The sequence below is a fragment of the Saccostrea cucullata genome, unplaced genomic scaffold (assembly GCF_032062105.1).
Source record: "Saccostrea cucullata isolate Sc308-1 unplaced genomic scaffold, CSIRO_AGI_Scuc_v1 ctg5317, whole genome shotgun sequence".
NCBI classification, from domain to species: domain Eukaryota; kingdom Metazoa; phylum Mollusca; class Bivalvia; order Ostreida; family Ostreidae; genus Saccostrea; species Saccostrea cuccullata.
Window position 1 is genome coordinate 21,837 of NW_026930431.1, and position 18,829 is coordinate 40,665.

An 18,829-nucleotide genomic window follows, 5' to 3' on the forward strand; every position below is an offset into this window, starting at 1 on the left:
GTGTTTTGTGTCTGGTTTTGAGTGAAACTACGTAACATAATTATTTTAATATGAAATTTATTTGTAAACTAAATGCATTCACCGTAATCATGGTAATGTTTTGAAGGAAAAAAAATAAGATACTTGTATATCATTTTCGAAAATGTTTTCCTTACATAAAAGAAAAAAAAATCACGAGTAAAAACTACAAATCAATAATATTTATCTTTTTTTTTAATATTCAATGAAAGAAATCACTTGATTAAAAAGTCTGAATATTGAAAAAAAAAACCTATTAGTCCACCTATCCGTCGTGCATGTGAACATGCATTTACCGCGATCGGAATATTGTGGGGTTTTTTTTGGCCAACAATGTTGTCCAAAAAATTCCATAGTTTTTGTTTTTCGTGTTTTAACAAAATTTTATTGTTAGAAAGATTTTTTTCAGAATCTATCACTATTGATTATCTTCACATTTTCATTACGTATATATACAGACGCTATATAGAGGAAATTCGAGCATTAATTCTGACATAATTTCTGTACAACATCGTGCGGATTGTAGCCAAAGTACAAAATAAAACATCTTTTAAAAACTATGCTATGCCGTTTATTAGTGCTGAAAATTTTTCGTATAACCCATTTCTTAAAAGATAATTTAAATCGTCGGATTTCCAATTACGGCAAATAGAGCCGGTTTCTGTGGACGCGGTCTTTTTTCTACAGATGACGTGGACAATATAACACTTACTTGTACAAGTAACAAACAGCAGTGAAGATAGAAAAGAAATATTTTATTATGTCAATGTTTTAATAATCTACTTCCAATTATTTTTTGAAATAAAATTCAAAGATATTGGAGTTTTCTAACCCGTGTGTATACTATGCGGGTACATGAAAGAGTTTGACGCGTGACCAGGTAATTGTTTTCAAAACATGCAAACTCAGATTATTAGGAAGTACAGGTAGCTGACCTGTCAATCAAATCAGAAGCTATTGTTTTTTTAATGATTGACAGGCGGTAAATTATTGATCTTGAATCAGGTAGATTTTGAGGGCGTTAACATAAAATTGGGTGTTTAAGGTTACGAGTTATAGAAATAGATATATCTGGGTGGGAATGATAAAGAGTTGAGCTGATAGACCTTAATTCAGCCAGTCTTTTCTTCGTTTTCCGTTTCTTGGTTTTCTTCAATCCATCAGTTTTTAGAAAGAAACACATCAAAGTAGGGGCACCGCAAAGCGGAGCATTCCTTCCCAAAAAAGCATGTTCAGTAAATCATTTGACATCGATCCCGATACAAATTACGTCAATTCCACACAGAAAAAAACTAACATACACATAAAGTAATAACACACATAATCGCATCACTATATCCCATCATACGTTGCGAGGGGATAATACTGTTGTCTATTTCTAAAATCTATTTCTAAAATATAAGTCTGATTCCTTTTGTTTAATGAAAATTTTTTCAAAGTGCGTTAAATGTTTACATTGTGTAAAATTATGATGTACAGTTTTAACGCACTTTGAAAAAATTTTTAAAAGTGCGTTGATTTGGTCCCAAATTCAACGCACTTTGAAAAAATTTTTCAAAGTGCGTTAACCGGGTCCCAAAACTTAACGCACTTTGAAAAAATTTTTCAAAGTGCGTAATTTTTCAAAGTGCGTTGTAACAGGCCTGTGTAAGGGATCATCTATCGGATTCGTCTAAAAGACACAATGTTGTACCATACAAACAGAGAACTTCTACCGCTAACTACCCAAAATGTCCAATCCACATCCAGAAACATTGTGAACTTTACTGTGAGAAGTGTGACATTCCTGTATGTTCTGCTAGTCTTTTCGCTGGAGAACATATAGGACATGATTTGTTTGATGTTCTGCAAAAATTAATTTCTAAACAGAAGAATTTAGGAACGGAATTAAAAGAGCTAGAAAAAAGAATCTATCCAACGTATAAAAACATTGCCTTAGATATAAACTCTGAAAAAATCAACATTGAAAATCATTGTGAGAAACTGGCAAAGGCTGTCACCAAACAAGGAGAAGACTGGCACAGAGAAATTAACATCATTGTCAAAAATCAGAAATCTGAAATTGATTAAATGAAAACTAAACACCTGGCTGCTCTAAATAAACAGGAAAATGAAATCAAACAGATTATTTCTGAAGTAAAACAGAGCATAGTTGATCTGACGAAAATAATGGACACCAACGATGCCACCCTGATTCTTGTGTATAAATCTATGAATGTTGAATTCAAAAGTGTACCTCCTAAAGTCAAAGTATCATTACCAAGTTTCTTTCCTCATCAAATCAGCAAAGAACAATTCTATCAAATGTTTGGATCTTTGTCAGCATTTTTCAGTACAACAGAACATGACAACACAATGAAGACACCAGACGCTGTATCCTGTTCCCAAGTAGAACCACTCCTTCATGAACCAGAGCTCATTACAACCAAAAAACAGGTTATGGACTACTAGACAGTGTTACATGTGTCTCAGTGATGAAGAAATCTGGACATGTGGATATGACAATATCATGAAGCTTTTTAACTTCCAGGGCAAACTGTTAAAAACAAAGAGAACTAAGTCTGGAAAGAATCCTAATGACATAGCAGTAACAAGGAGTGGAGATCTTGTTTATACTGACCCTGTTACAAGAACTGTGAATATGGTGAAGGATGATCAAGTACAAGAAGTGATAAAACTTCATGGATGGAAACCTTGCCATGTCTGTAGTACCTCCTCTGAAGAACTCCTGGTTATCGTGAACAGTGATGATTATAAACAATCAAAAGTTGTTCGTTACTCTGGCTCCACAGAGAAACAAACAATTCAGTTCGGTAGTGAAGGCAAACCTATGTATTCATCATCTGTTTTCTTTAAATACACCACTGAGTACAGGAATACGGATATCTGTGTGGCTGACCATATAGCCCAAGCAATAGTTGTTGTTAATCAGACAGGAAAACTCCGATTTAGATACACTGGACATCCATCTCTTAACAAGCGACCATTTAGTCCAGCCGGCATTACAACAGACAGCCAGAGTAAGATCCTGACTGCAGACTGCGACAACAACTGTATACACATCCTAGATCAGGATGGACAGTTTCTCCATTACATCAGTTACGTAGATAACTGTGATCTACAGCGTCCATGGGGTTTATGTGTAGACACCAGAGACAACCTCTTTGTGGCTGAGTGTCGCAGTGGTAAACTAAAGAAAATTCAATATATGTAAATACCTCATATTGTCATAGAAAGTTTCTTTAAGAAAGGAAATAAGATAGTAAGTATCTTGTAGATTTTTCTACACCTCTTTTCCTAGAATATCTTTATGTGAAAGAGGGTCCAGATTATAAATAACACAGCTTTATACAGGTATTTGGCAATATTATGTTTAGCGCAAAGATTAAATAAAAAAAATATATTGTTGCAACATGGTTCTTTTCTATTATGTTTATAAATTTATGTTGGTTAAATTCAATGAAAAGATCAATTTAAGATTGATTTGAGCTGTACATATATATTCATAATCTCTCTGAATGCCGATATTAAACATGCCACATACTTTTTTTCAGTTATTTTACGAATGCTACGTATGTACATGTACCTTAATTAAGTCAGACACTTGGTTAACTAGCAATAATACGCATTTTCATGACATTCAATGAAAATAATTTTGGTTTAAAATAACTTAATTAACTTCATAAAGATTCATTTTTTAAAATGTTCTCCTTTACATGCTACCATTTAAGTCATTCAAATTTAATTTTCGGACCCCACGCACTCGTATTTATACAAAACAATACAAATGTCGTTGATTCTAATTTCCCGACTTCAGAAAATTCTGTACGAATTTCTGTTTTGTTTCCGCTCCATTTTTCGTATTTTGAGACTGCTTACATTACAAACAAGAAAAAAGCAGGGGAAAATATTATCTGCTCAATTTTTACATGTTCTGCTTACAATGTTGCCTACAAAAAGTAATGCTTTTATTATTTAATCACGAGCCAGCTTCTACAATTTTTTTTCTTCAGATGTTTGATGAATAAGAAATTAAATTGATGTGGCCTAAATCCTCGTTAAATTGTGTGGATATGCCCACTTGGAACTTTAATAAATACAATATATCTCAGTGAAATGTTTGAGGATAATGAACAGTATTCGAACTCAAAAGTCTATTAAACATTATGAGATAGAAGCGGATCAAACACTGACCTCCAAAATGTCAGTGTTGAGATCAGGTGCTATGAAGAAGCGAGCTTCCCCTTCTTCTTCTAATTTCTTCTAACTTTTAATTCTGAAATTCTTGTAAATAGTCTCATTAGAGATTGATAATGGTCAGTGTGCAAAATATTTAGATCTGTCCGAAAGGAACAAATATCCTCCGCTTAAATTAGCTTTTAAGAGAATTTAACACCCTTACCCGCTGTCACGCATTTTAATGCATATACCATTTCCTATTTTAAAGCAAAATCACGCATTTACCGTTTCCCCGCAATCACGCATTTTCACGCACTTTAAAAAGTTCATTTAATCTTCAATTAATTGCCAAATTCCAACTATTTTATACTTGCTTGAATCTCATAAAATAAGAAAAGTTTTTTTCTAATTAAAATATTATTTCAGAATATTATTTACGCTAAACTTTAGAGAAATTTGTACCCCGCTACAAAGTGAGTGCGGGGAAATGGTAAAGTAATATTTCTATGACGCGAGGATTCAATGTATGTTGCATAGTAATTCTGTACGTTGTAAAGATCGAGTTAAGTTGCCGAATCACTTAAAATTTAGGGAACGTAGACGGATTCACAATAAAGTCAAAATAATTGTAAAATCATATTTTCTTAGGGTTTTATTTTTATGGTTTGAAGAAAAAACAATCGGTTCGTTGGAATTAGATTTGAATTAAAAAAAAAATTATTGTACATCACATTGTAAACTGAATATTTCGTGGTGGTCATGAATTCATTTATCTTTTCATACCTCGAATAAAATTTGACAAAAAGTATCCCACACAAAAAATATTTGATTTCAAAATACATTGAAAAAAATAATTGCTCATACTTTATGGAGTGTCTGTTGTTTTTCTCCTGTTTGTCTGTCTGTTATCAACTTTAACCTAGCCTATATCTATGGCGCTGTCAAATGTAAGTATGTATCACGTTAATTTAAAAAAAAGGTTTATATCATGATACAAAATGCTTCACACATTAATACAGTGCATTATTCATGTACATATTTTCAGACAAATCCATAGTGGGACTCTAAGAACAGGTAAGGAGAAAATCTTGTCTACAGACAGACGGATATGGTGACTCCAAATTAAAATACATGTGCACCCCTTAAACTTCTTTACCGGATGTGGTATAAAATGAAGGATTCTTAAATTTTTCAACCCCAGGATCCTACAAACCTTCAAATTCAAAGTACTTTACAGTATGACTAACAAACTGTTTACCCCTGTTTCAAATAGATTTTCGAATATTGTATAAATATGAACTACAAAACATACTACAAAAACAGCTCCTTTAGAAAATATTTCTAACTCGTAGCGTAGCGTCATCTCTCACACCATAAGACAAGCATTTGACGCCCCCCCCCCCCCTTTGAAACCTCAGGCATTCAGCACTCCTGATTGATGCCCTGCTGGTTAAAGAAACGTGACGATTGATCGGACAGTCATAGGCTACAAAAAGTATAAGATTAATGATTAATTCAATAATTGAGTTACATGTAAAACATTGCCAGACTTTTTTTCTGTCCTGATTTCTACTTTTTGTTCACTTTTGGTTAAAATGAAGTGATCACAATATATAGGAAATTAACGGAGTTTAAAGTTTTGTAAAGTGCTTGTTGGGCAATTCGCGAGATCTACGCGTATTCTCAAGTATTAGTGAATGCAAGTTTCATGTGTATTTCTTGACCCAAAACCGTAAACGCCTAGAATGAATGCATATTATTAGGTATAAACAGCATTGTCTGACCATTTTAAAATTTTGAAATGCGGAAGACTATAACAAACTTTGGCCTAATTAACCTTAACTAGGTGTCTGTGATAAATGTAAACATGTAGGAAACTAGCAAGTTTTGTCATTCTTTCATCGGATTGCAGAATATAATTCGTCAAGCAAAAAACTCCCTCAGATAACACTCACATTCTATTCAACGTTTGTTGCAGAATGGTCTACATGGTATTCAGAGGTTAAACTTAAAGTACAATGCTTGATATTCAAAGGGATTCCTAGGGTCATTGTTCGAACAAGAGAAATGACACCTGTAGCAAAAAACTAGGCCTTGGCTATTGGATTTTAAATTGATAATCTTTCTCGTTCTTTATTTAAGATATCTTTATATGTGAATTATGTAAGATAGAGATTGATTGATTGTCAAAAATAAAATTAAGAGTTGGGATTTTCTTTATTTTATCGCATATTTTTTTCCTCCTTTGTTCTAAGATACCTTAAAAATTCAAGGTAGCTCATAGAACTTGTTTTAGGGAAATTTGATCATTTTAACATAGACTTAATCAACCACCGAAGAGCTGAAAATGCAGGGTAAAATATTAAGAAGGTATGAGTCTACGAGAAGTGCTATATGAGTTTTAAAATATAAACCCTACCGTACCTCCTTCCATTACAAAGGATGCACTTTATTTACATTTTTCTATATTTATTTTGCTTATAAAGTGTGTGTAAAGCGACGGTATTAAAATTGCAATAACACGTACATGAACATACGCTCAAAAGGTTGAAGTACGCACATTATTTTGAAGTCACAAATGTTAAATGTCGTTCAAGTGCAACGTCATAAACGGAATTCGAGGTTTCAAATGTATTCTAACGCTTTTAATATTATTAAACCATTTTCAAACCGTCTGGGCCCCGTGGGGATCCGGGTTAGAATAGGTCCTCAGTACCCCCTTGCTTGTCGTAAAAGGCGACTAAATGGGGCGGTTCTTCGGATGAGACCGTATAAACCGAGGCCCCGTGTCACAGCAGGTGTGGCACGATAAAGATCCCTCCCTGCTCAAAGGCCGTAAGTGCCGAGCATAGTCCTAAATTTGCGGCCCTTCACCGGCAATGGTGACGTCTCCATATCAGTGAAATATTCTGGAGAGGGACGTTAAACAGTATACATTCAATCAATCAATCAAACCGTCTGGTTATCGGCATTAATAGAAAAAGGAAGTATGGATATCGTAAATTCAGATTGAAACACGGGATGATTAAAAAATTCCGTTCAAAACTTCCAATATCGCAACTGACTAATACACATAGTTATCAACTAAATAAGACATTATTTCAAATCAATAGCATACATGTATCACCATCAATATTGGCTTCAAACAACATTATGACAACAAAAGCTTTGATAACGGCATATACATGTATATACAGGCAAGCTGAAATATATTCAAATATAACTTATTTTGGGAATTCTTCGTATCTTTATTTTTAATAGCACTTACACAAAATTTTCTTACATCTAATTATAATCTTCGATGGGATACAGACAGACATTAAACCAGTCTAGTGAAAGATCTATATATTGACAGGTATTTAAATCACATGAACCCCACTACACATTCCTTAACAAAAGCAAAATGAAACAAATCAACCACTTATGATTTGAGTTTTTCATGTCATGTTTGATTAAATGTACAAGAATATTTTCTATTACGAGAATTCTATCTACCTATTTTTATCTATTGATTTCTGTAATATCAAGTATAGAAAATGAAAACATTACTTAAAAGGTAAAATTATCTTGTCTGTCTGATATGCAAGACATATTTTTTGTAGGACAAATATGGATATAAAAAAGTCTATTGAAAGTTCAATATATTGACAGGTATTTACATTTACATGGCTTAGCAACAGGTAAACAGCAGGAAGTACATTGTCAGACAGCATTTAGGGAGCCTTTTCTCTTAAGTCTCCTAAAGTCAACGTCTCATTATCAAGTTTCTCTCAACGTCAGATCAACACAGAACTCCATCAAATCTTTGCTTCAATGGCAGAATTATCCATCCCATCAAAAGAACATGGATACACAATGAAGACACCAGAAGCTGTATCCTGTCCTCCAGTCAAACCACTGCTTAATGAAGCAGAGCTCATAACCACCATAGACACTGGGTATAAACAACTATACAGTGTTACATGTCTCAGTGATGAAGAAATTTGGACATGTGGAGATGACAAAGTCATCAACCTCTACAACCTCCAGGGCAAACTACTGAAGTCAATCCAAACCAAGTCTGGGCATGAACCACGCGACATAGCAGTGACAAGGAGTGGAGATTTAGTTTATACTGACCATGGTGCAAGAACTGTTAACATTGTGAAGAATGAACAGATACAGGAAGTGATCAGACTACAGGGGGTGGGGACCTTGCTATGTTTGTAGTACATCCTCTAATGATCTTCTGCTCATCATGGATAGTGATGATGAAGAATCGAAAGTTGTCCGCTACTCTGGCTCCACAGAAGAACAAACCATTCAGTTTGATAGTCATGGAAACCCTTTGTATATAGGTGATGTTTTTAAAATGATTGATAGTACAACTAGAATTTTTTTTTCATTGGTGTACAGTAAATACATCAGTGAGAACAGGAATCAGGATATCTGTGTGGCTGACCGTGCAGCCCATGCAGTAAAAGTGGTTAATAGAGCAGGAAAACTCCGATTTAAATACACTGGTCATCCCACTACTAACAAGATATTTGATCCACGCGGCATCACAACAGACAGCCAGAGTCAGATCCTGACAGCAGATTATAACAACCACTGTATCCACATCCTAGATCAGGACGGACAATTCCTCCGTTACATTGATAACTGTGGTCTCAAGTATCCATGGGGTTTAAGTGTAGACACCAGAGACAACCTCTTTGTGGCTGAGTTGAGTGGTAAAGTGAAAAAAATCAAATACATGTAAAATATTTTATTGACATTTATTTAGAAGTCTCAGTGACTGCGAAATACAATTGGGAAAAAAACAGGCATTTGATTATATGAAAATGTAAAAATCTACTTTATATGAACACTTGTTAAATAAAGTTTTATTCCATAAAAATTATTATTTTTAAATCACTTGTACAAAAATTATTCATTTATTTTTAAATAAACATCAATATTGAAAGTGAAACATGTTAATGTGAATTACCATAATAGTTACATACAAAAGATATAAATTGGGCACATCACAAGAAAAAGGTAAATTATGATAAAAAGACAGATGATGGTCCTATTTCAGGGTATTTATGACTATTAACCATCATTTTGAAGCCAAATAAATAAAGCAGAGTATGAAGTGCAAATTAAAGACTACATTTTTTAAAGTCGTGTTAAATGTTCTCCATATTTACGTCCCTTATATATTTGTTTATTGACTCATATTTTAGAGCATCTTCTCATCTGTTACAACAATCAATGTTTAAAAAAAATCCTATCAATTTCTGACGATAATACTTTTTAAAAGATGCCACCAAATTTTCATTTATTTGAAATTATAAGTGCACGAATTTTTAAATCTTCTCCACTTAAGAATGCTTCTAAGAAACCTTGGTTTTATTTCTTCCTATGATTCTAGAGAAGTCCATATTTTACAATTTAACAGAAGGTAGGACAGACGGCAAGTGGACAATGATTCCGAATATGATCAGAAATATTTCCTAAAAATGTTGGATCAAAATACACGAATTATAATCCTGGGGTCCTTTTTACAATAGAACTTACGACTAAAACCCCTGTCACACCGGGGCTGCGTCATCATGGCGACTGCACGGCGTCCTAAAAAAATGCAAAACGCCGAGGTGATCGCAGTAGAGTCTCCTACAGCGCCGTGACAACGCGGCGAGATCTCCACTGAACGCCGTAGGGTCGCGTAGGGTCTCCAAGAACGCCAGGGGACGGCGATCACTTTGAGCATGCACAAAGTACGCGCCGTGTGATCGCAGTCTGATAAGAACGCAGTAGAAACGTAGTATGATCGCTGTAGCAGCGCGGTGAGATCTCCAACAAGCGGGAGCTCCGTATAACCGCCGTGAAGTCGCACATGATCGCGGCACGAACGCAGTGATAGTAGACTGCGCTTCCACGGAGACCCCACGGAGATGTCGCGGAGTCCTTGGAGATGTCACTACGTTTCTATCGCGTTTTTACGGCGCTTCTAATGAGATTTATCGTCTTGTGGTTTTTCGGCTGCGATTACACGGCGACAGCACGGAGTTGTCACTGCGGTCATTGCGCTCCCACGGCGTTTCTACAGCGTCCGTTGGCGATCATAATGCGCTTTCACGGCGTTGTTAGAGCGTTGTCAGCCAGCTCACAGAACAAGAGCCATTGGATCATATTTGATCAGCTATGATTTAAACGTATTTGTTGCACTAGGAGCATTTATGTGAAAAAAATGGAAGAGAAAATTACACAAGCACTTGTTCTGTTGTTTCAATTAAAATTTGTAGAAAACTTTTCGGTGTGTTTATTATTTTTTTTTTTTTTTTACATTAAAAATAAAATAAAGAAAATCTAACAACACAACTGAACCGATGAAATTGAAAGAAAAGGAGTTTATTCATAAAACTATTAATAATTTAGTACTAAATTATTTAAATATAGAACATTTTTGATTATTAATATTTCTTGGCATGATTAGAAGTCTTTTCATCGTGTAACTTGAATCTTTAAACAAAAATGTGTTACATTCCTTCTAAATAAATATCAATGAGTATAGAACGCATTGTGAACGTATGGTGAACGCAGCCAGCGCAGTGAGAACGCCGTGAACACGAGGTGAAAACTCCTAACGCGCCGTGAAAACTCCTCGGAAGCGCAGTCAATCGCCGAGAGATCTCCGTGGGAACGCAGTAGAACGCCGTAGAATCGCGTCCGTCGCCGTAAGGACGCCGTGACATCTTAATATTGTGAAAAATTAACAGAAATTTGTGCAATTTCCCTGCGATTCCACGGCGATTTTAAAAATTTAACAACGCCTTAATGACTCCGTGTGAACGCAGTTAGTGTGACAGGGCCTTAACACCCACAACTTCAGATTATTGTAAAATTTTGCAAATTCATTCAATCTCTTTGAAATTGTTTGTGTGAAAATATCTTACCACATTCTTTTTAAAAAGTTTAAAATATTTTGAAATAATGTTAATTTAAAAGTTATATGAATAATTGAACTGGTCTTAAGTCCTTTTGTAAAACAGGTCCCTGGAATGTTACCTTACGATAAGAAACACACTTACAGAGACCATACTGTTCACTCTCTTTTTCCTATTTTTCCTCGTCATTCTGTTTACTGAGTAAAGCCAGGAGGTCAATGTAATTTTTAGCGTGGAATCCCATCGTCTCCTTATTAGAGGCTCCACGTTGAGGTGTTAGCCTGACAATAAAATAATCAAAATGGTGTCTGCATTGGTGTATTTCATTCTAAATGGTATGCAAAAAAAATCTTAACTGAACATAAACTGGCAGATCAGCATTCTATTTTTTTTAATTCACAGTATTCCAATATACTACCATTTCCAATTTAAATTACAAAAAGAACACTTTCATGTATAATTGTTTTGGGAATCTCAACTATATATATATATATATATATATATATATATATATATATATATATATATATATATATATATATATATATATATATATATATATATATATATATATATATATATATATATATCATATATATATATTTATATATATTATATATATATATATATATATATACATATATGTTTTTTATTTCCTTATCTTAATAAATCAACAAAAGAAAACACTTTCGTCACCCCAATGATTTTAGGCATTACATCACAGCGCTATATCGATTCCTGGCTGTAAATTTATACATGCATACGTAGGTTAATCACTGACAGTATTTAATGCGATTTGAAAGTCCAAACCACTTTTTCTCGAAATAATCTTAACAGAACCCCCTCCCCCAATATAAAATGATTTCTTGGATATCTATTTCTGTTGTTGGGTTTTATATTTTTTTTAAAACGGAGGGGGGTGTAGATTGAAATAAGTAGTCAGACTGTATTTCAACTAGTTTATTTTTTGTAGCTTTTCTACAGTTAAGTGCTTCTCCTTATACTCTGTTATATCCATCTAATTTGCTACAGAATTACACGTTTCAGAATAAAAACAAAACAAATTAAAAATTAGAAAGGGTGAAATATTTAAATATGGTCCCAGTTTGTCAAAATATTCCCCGACAAAAGGTAGAAGTATCATTACAACGCTTGTAAATGTCGTTTTATAAATATTTGAAAATGCAAAGGTGCAGATCAATCCATTCAGAAGCAAAAACTTTTATCAAGTGACAGGAATTGGAACACGCTAGCCTAAATAGTGTTGTAAATTTCTGAACATGCTAAACATTTTCAGAAACAAATCCTTTGAGGGAACCAGTAACAATAGTAACGTTGTTTGGCGGAAATTCATTTTTGAACAAGTGAGAGAAGATTTGCTTTAGCGTACTTCTTAATGTTTTTATTTATACAATAAAATGCTTTCTTTGTTTGTTATTACTGGAATGAACGGAAGCAGCTGTTGCAGAAAAAATACATAACCCACGTAAGCGGGTTATGTAATTTTTTTCTGCAATAGCTGCGACTGTTCATTCCAGTAATAACAAACAAAGAAAGACATTTTATTGTTTATATTTATATCTGTTTAAATAATCATTTAAAGTAGGATTAAAAAGATGATTTATTTATATTAATGATGCAAACGTATTTATACGTTTCATTGATGGAACAGCCACTGATCAAGAAATCTGTACAGGCGACATGCCTACTGTAGTTCATGCAGTGATAAACGCAATGGGTTTTCTTAAGAAATAAAGGAGAAAATATTCAATGGATGTAAATATTAATCTATAATTGACTGCCGTATTGAAAAAAGGGCCGTTATCTTTCATTGTTTACATGTAAGACATTTAGCCTTGTACTTGAATTAGCGGAAATTTCTTACTGCAAAAAAATGCTAAAAAGAATACACCGCTAAATGTAATAGTATACAGTATACTATTACATAGCTAGAATAACCCGACATAGCTTTAGATAGTGTTTTAGCTATTTGAACGCAGATTGCTTTTAATTTTATTAAATATCAGAGAATTGCAATTTGATAATATATTTTTCATTATTTAATTGAAAAATAAAATATCAATCGCGTGAATGTTAGCTCAAATACAACTTAAGGCCTAATGGAACTTATTGTCTGAAATCATCTGGTAAAAGACAATGCAAAATATAACATTACATTTAATGTACGATATAAACAACATTGTTAACATGGATGAACATATTCCCAGTTCACAGATCTGTTTCTTTTGTAAACTGTTGACATTATACAATAAAAATCTGACATAAATGTTTCTTATGATCACATTATATATCACATTAAAGCTAGTTTCTATCAAACAGAAATGATTTTAACAATATGCTATGCCATTGTTTTCCTGAATCACATAAATGAATTGTTTCTCCACCAATATCAGGAGCCTCTAAGTTGTTTTAGATTTTCTGTAAAAGAGAGAAAAAAATAGCATAATAATTCTCTTTTGCTAAGGAATAATGCAATGTGACCTTGATTATTCCTACATCAAAAATAATATTACAAACAAAAGTAATTAAAAATATATTAAAACATGTTATAAACCTTTCAATATTAATGTATATTTTCTTAAGATTTACCCATAACATAGAAGTATATTTTCTGTATGGGTTACTTACTGCTTTAGACTTAACTGTAACACTACTGTATATTTTCTGTATATTATAGACTTAACTGTAACACTACTGTATATTTTCTGTATATTATAGACTTAACTGTAACACTACTGTATATTTTCTGTATATTATAGACTTAACTGTAACACTACTGTATATTTTCTGTATATTATAGACTTAACTGTAACACTACTGTATATTTTCTGTATATTATAGACTTAACTGTAACACTACTGTATATTTTCTGTATATTATAGACTTAACTGTAACACTACTGTATATTTTCTGTATATTATAGACTTAACTGTAACACTACTGTATATTTTCTGTATATTATAGACTTAACTGTAACACTACTGTATATTTTCTGTATATTATAGACTTAACTGTAACACTACTGTATATTTTCTGTATATTATAGACTTAACTGTAACACTACTGTATATTTTCTGTATATTATAGATTTAACTGTAACACTACTGTATATTTTCTGTATATTATAGACTTAAATGTAACACTACTGTATATTTACTGTATATTATAGACTTAACTGTAACACTACTGTATATTTTCTGTATATTATAGACTTAACTGTAACACTACTGTATATTTTCTGTAAATTATAGACTTAACTGTAACACTACTGTATATTTTCTGTATATTATAGACTTAACTGTAACACTACTGTATATTTTCTGTATATTATAGACTTAACTGTAACACTACTGTATATTTTCTGTATATTATAGACTTAACTGTAACACTACTGTATATTTTCTGTATATTATAGACTTAACTGTAACACTACTGTATATTTTCTGTATATTATAGACTTAACTGTAACACTACTGTATATTTTCTGTATATTATAGACTTAACTGTAACACTACTGTATATTTTCTGTATATTATAGACTTAACTGTAACACTACTGTATATTTTCTGTATATTATAGACTTAACTGTAACACTACTGTATATTTTCTGTATATTATAGACTTAACTGTAACACTACTGTATATTTTCTGTATATTATAGACTTAACTGTAACACTACTGTATATTTTCTGTATATTATAGACTTAACTGTAACACTACTGTATATTTTCTGTATATTATAGACTTAACTGTAACACTACTGTATATTTTCTGTATATTATAGACTTAAATGTAACACTACTGTATATTTACTGTAGAATCTTTTAATTGTATAAAATTACCTATAACAGTGTTGTATATTTTCTGTAGAGAACCTTTCGTGTTCATATTCTTTCTGTTTCCATAGAAGATAGGTAGCTCATAATCCGGACCATACGCCATAAAGTACTGAAATAAATGAAATGAAGAATTCCAAGTCTCTTAAATAAGACTTGTACCAGATAAATGATGAATATCTGATTGACTGTATTGAAAACAGTGAGACTGATCTTATTTCATAAAAAGTACTCATACACATTCATTAAACTTACTTATTTAACAAAGCTAAAAGAGGATTATTTGTTTGAGAATTAGATTTTAAATTTTATGAAGTATCTATGATATTAATGCTTTTAAGTCAAAAGTCATTCTCAAATATTTTCCATTCTCTAAACATTGTAATATATATAGAGAATTTTGGAAACCAAAACAAATGGTAAATTTAAAGTATGCAACATTCTCTATTAGGAATGAAAGAAAAGGTGAGCAAGCTCACATCCCCCAACACTCCCCCAAAAGTCGAAGTGCTAAAATTCCCAGAAAAAAAATAAAGGAATTGGAATTTCCTGGTAATATGCACATCTACACATTGTGTCCTTAATATCTGCAAATTTTGTGCAGCGGTTTATGAGGAGTTGTGCTGATAAACTGTTCATTGATTCTCTATATTTAAGATATGGCCAAAAACTAAGTGTTAAAGTGTTGAATTTGCCGGAAATATGAAGGCATTGGAATTTCCTGTTAATATGCACATCTACAATATATGTCCTAAATATCTTCAAAGTTTGACGAAATTGTATTCAGCGGTCTATGAGGAGTCGCGCTGACAAACTGTTTATTCAAGATATGGCCAAAAATCTAAATTGAAAAGTGCAAAATTCCTGGAAAAAATTAAGGAATCAGAATTTCCTGGTACTATGCACATATACATTGTGTCCTATATATATGCAAAGTCTGACGAAATTGTGTGCAGCAGTTTATGAGGAGTTACGCTGACAAAAAACAGAAATGTAGGACTGATGACTGACACTCTGACGGACTGATGGACAGATTGGTCAAAAACAATATCACTTGAGCAACTTGATGCTCGGGGTATAATAAGATAATTTGGTTGACATTGCAATACCTTTTAGAATACATGTAGTTGTGACGTCAAACCTTACCTTGTGATCTGGGATTTCTGGAGGAATTTTCCGTCCACAAATGACAGCAGTTAGATGGGCCCAACATCTGGCTGTGTTAGCATTGTGGTAACCACCTAAATACATTCCAAATATATTGTACATTTTTACCTTTACCTGAAAACTATAACTGATTTCATTAAGAATTAGCATCCTAGAACTATGTGTTGATTAGCAATTTTTATTTTGATAAGATTATATACCCAAAATTATGAAATATCATAACTTTCTGACAAGGGAAATGGAAAATTTGATTTTTTCTTTTGGTTTGATTGAAAAACAGTCAAAAAACTGCAGGACAGTAGTTATGTGAAAAGCTACCTTTTGAATTTGAAGTTACAACGATAGTAGTCATTGAGAGTCTGGGTACTGTCCTTGTATATCACAGATCCAATTGCATAAGACAGAATTATAATACAAAGATATTTTACATTTGTCTTGTGTTTTCATTTCTTAAGTGTAGCCTGATTTTCATTTGGGATACAGTCTACCCTAGAAGAAAATTCTAAGTTATCAGAGTCTTTGAGATACCAAGAACAAAATATTTAAAAATATTGATACTTCCAAATTCATTTTGACATCTACCTGGTATCTGAGATATCCCTGTTCAACACCTGCTGCATCTAAATACAATTTTTTCCGGTGTTCATTGTAAGCAAGGTGTATTTTATTCTCACCTCCTCCTAATACAAGTGTAGGCAGCTTCCACTGTAGAAGGAACTGTAGACATCGGCCGTACGCCGTGTGAGTGAGATTAAAGGAGTCCATAGGGTCACCACTGAGACCATCAGCCCCACACTGACACACCACGGCCTGGGTTACAAACACCTCATGGACCTTGTGTAGGACTCTGCAAAACAATTATCTAGATTTCTTTACAATCTATATTTTTAAAATTTGAATAATTGTACGCTGCAGAGCGTAAGGGGGATATCTAAATCCACCAACCTGACACCAACTTTATATAACATGTGGAATCATTTTTCAACAATTTGATTACTACAGAACATTTATATGAATATGTCCTTTACATGTAAGTTGCCTTTTAGCTTAGTCTTGTATAAGATGATAGGATAAACCTACCATACGCATTGTTCAGTATACTACAATGATACATAAGTTATTTCAGAGTTAGGTAAAGCTCCTTACCTGCAGACCAATGGAACAAACTCTTCATCTCTCATACTGTCCAGTAGTGGAATGTTAACAGTATATCCCTTCCCTTTACCCGCTCCTGTGTCATCTAACCCCCCAGATCCTATACAGGTGTTAAATAATACACTGGTGTTGTGAGAATATTTTTTGTAGATTCTATATAGAATTTAAATCACAGTTTAAAATCAAGTACAGTGTATTTATTGAATACTGCTACATATGAATAAGAAACTTGAGCATTCCTATAAACTTCTGACTTAGCAGGTGTTTTAAGGCAATATAATGCGTGTAAAACAAACATGGGAAGAATCCCGGTGAATGTTTGTGAACTGAGACTGTCATCACCTTGGATGATGTACAAAATGCTTCCTCCACACCTGTAAGGAAAATGACTGAGAAAAGTCAAAAGAATACAAACAAACAAAAGTAAGCAAGGACAGAAATTACCAACACAGGGATTAAGAAAGAACTTTTAACATTATAACGCCAATTAAGAAATAAGGTATCATTTTTTGAGTTTTATTGAGATGTAAAACGGGTTGTTCACGTGATCAAATCCCATAAAGCCCGAAGATTTGATCATGTGCCAACCCGTTTTACATCTCAAAAAAACTCAAAAAATGATACCTTATTACTTATATTTACATTTGTGACTTATTCATACTTTAAATTTGTCTGATTGTTACTTTTAACGTGTGAAATGCGTTATTTTTTAAACCCAACGGCATCCACTTAACGCTCGTCGACCCTTTATGACGTCACAGAGAAATTACGTCGAACGTTTATCCAAACGCACATCTATGACCTCTTGACCCCATACCTGTATTTATACAGTTATAAAAACGCTTGCTTTCAGTAGTGTTATATAAAGGAAAACATTTGCAAATGTAAATATATTCGCATACCGCCATCGGCCACGCTATTTTCACCACAAACGTCCATTTTTAAGTGTCAATTATCTTGATATACCGTCACAGGTGCATGTGGTCAGTGAAGCGCGGCTAATTGGTTGACGCTATCCCTGTTGTAAAGCATGCAAAGCCAGGCAAGGTACATGCAATTAAATAATTAAATCAGGAATTAAATAAACAATGATTTTAACTTGAACTTTTATGATAATTTTGTTTTCCGTTTAATAAAAATCGTTTAGTGACGGCTTTGCCACGAAAGCGGTCGTTGTTTAAGAACATAGATAACAATATTATTTTGATGATATCTGCTTTAAACAATGCAAAATTTCCTCAAAAAATAATTATACGGTATAAATTGTGAATGTTTTATTAACAATGATGCCTTAAACAATGAATTTATACAAGAATTCATTTTACGTATTATCGGTAATATATCACAACAATCGACCCAGCATTTTTTTTTTCAATATCAGTCGTGCAGATTTACATGCATCCACATGTACTTGTCTTTATTTCATAACTGCACATTTTGTTTTAGCGAAATTGTACATAAATAATTACTTGAAGTATTTTAAAATTTAGAAATATGTTTTTATAATTATATATACGTGTACATGTAAAAATGAGAACAGAA

At 32.9% G+C, this 18,829-nt stretch overlaps 2 protein-coding genes and 1 pseudogene across 2 annotated transcripts; 2 read left to right on the forward strand and 1 right to left on the reverse strand.

Moving 5' to 3' along the window:
* Positions 1-863: 863 nt before the first annotated feature.
* On the forward strand, positions 864-8,993 carry LOC134228538 (uncharacterized; annotated as a pseudogene).
* On the forward strand, positions 7,913-8,437 carry LOC134228534 (uncharacterized). Its single transcript, XM_062710188.1, has one exon. The coding sequence runs from the start codon at positions 8,011-8,013 to the stop codon at positions 8,404-8,406; it is 396 nt and encodes a 131-aa protein (XP_062566172.1). The 5' UTR covers positions 7,913-8,010; the 3' UTR covers positions 8,407-8,437.
* A 4,236-nt stretch (positions 8,994-13,229) lies between the features above and the next one.
* Positions 13,230-17,662, reverse strand: LOC134228536 (histone deacetylase 8-like). Its single transcript, XM_062710189.1, has 6 exons — positions 17,584-17,662; positions 17,279-17,387; positions 16,807-16,979; positions 16,112-16,206; positions 14,972-15,077; positions 13,230-13,547 (listed from the first exon to the last, which is right to left on the reverse strand). The coding sequence occupies exons 2-6, from the start codon at positions 17,311-17,313 to the stop codon at positions 13,519-13,521; spliced, it is 438 nt and encodes a 145-aa protein (XP_062566173.1). The 5' UTR covers positions 17,314-17,387; positions 17,584-17,662; the 3' UTR covers positions 13,230-13,518.
* Between the last annotated feature and the right edge of the window lie 1,167 nt (positions 17,663-18,829).

Coding starts and splice junctions, on each gene's coding strand:
- LOC134228534 (XM_062710188.1), top strand. CDS start 8,011: ATGGCAGAATTATCCATCCCATCAAAAGAACATGGATACACAATGAAG.
- LOC134228536 (XM_062710189.1), bottom strand. CDS start 17,313: ATGAGAGATGAAGAGTTTGTTCCATTGGTCTGCAG. Junction 16,207..16,806: donor TACACTTGTATTAGGAGGAG/GTGAGAATAAAA, acceptor GAATGTATTTAG/GTGGTTACCACAATGCTAAC. Junction 15,078..16,111: donor CAGAAATCCCAGATCACAAG/GTAAGGTTTGAC, acceptor CATTTATTTCAG/TACTTTATGGCGTATGGTCC.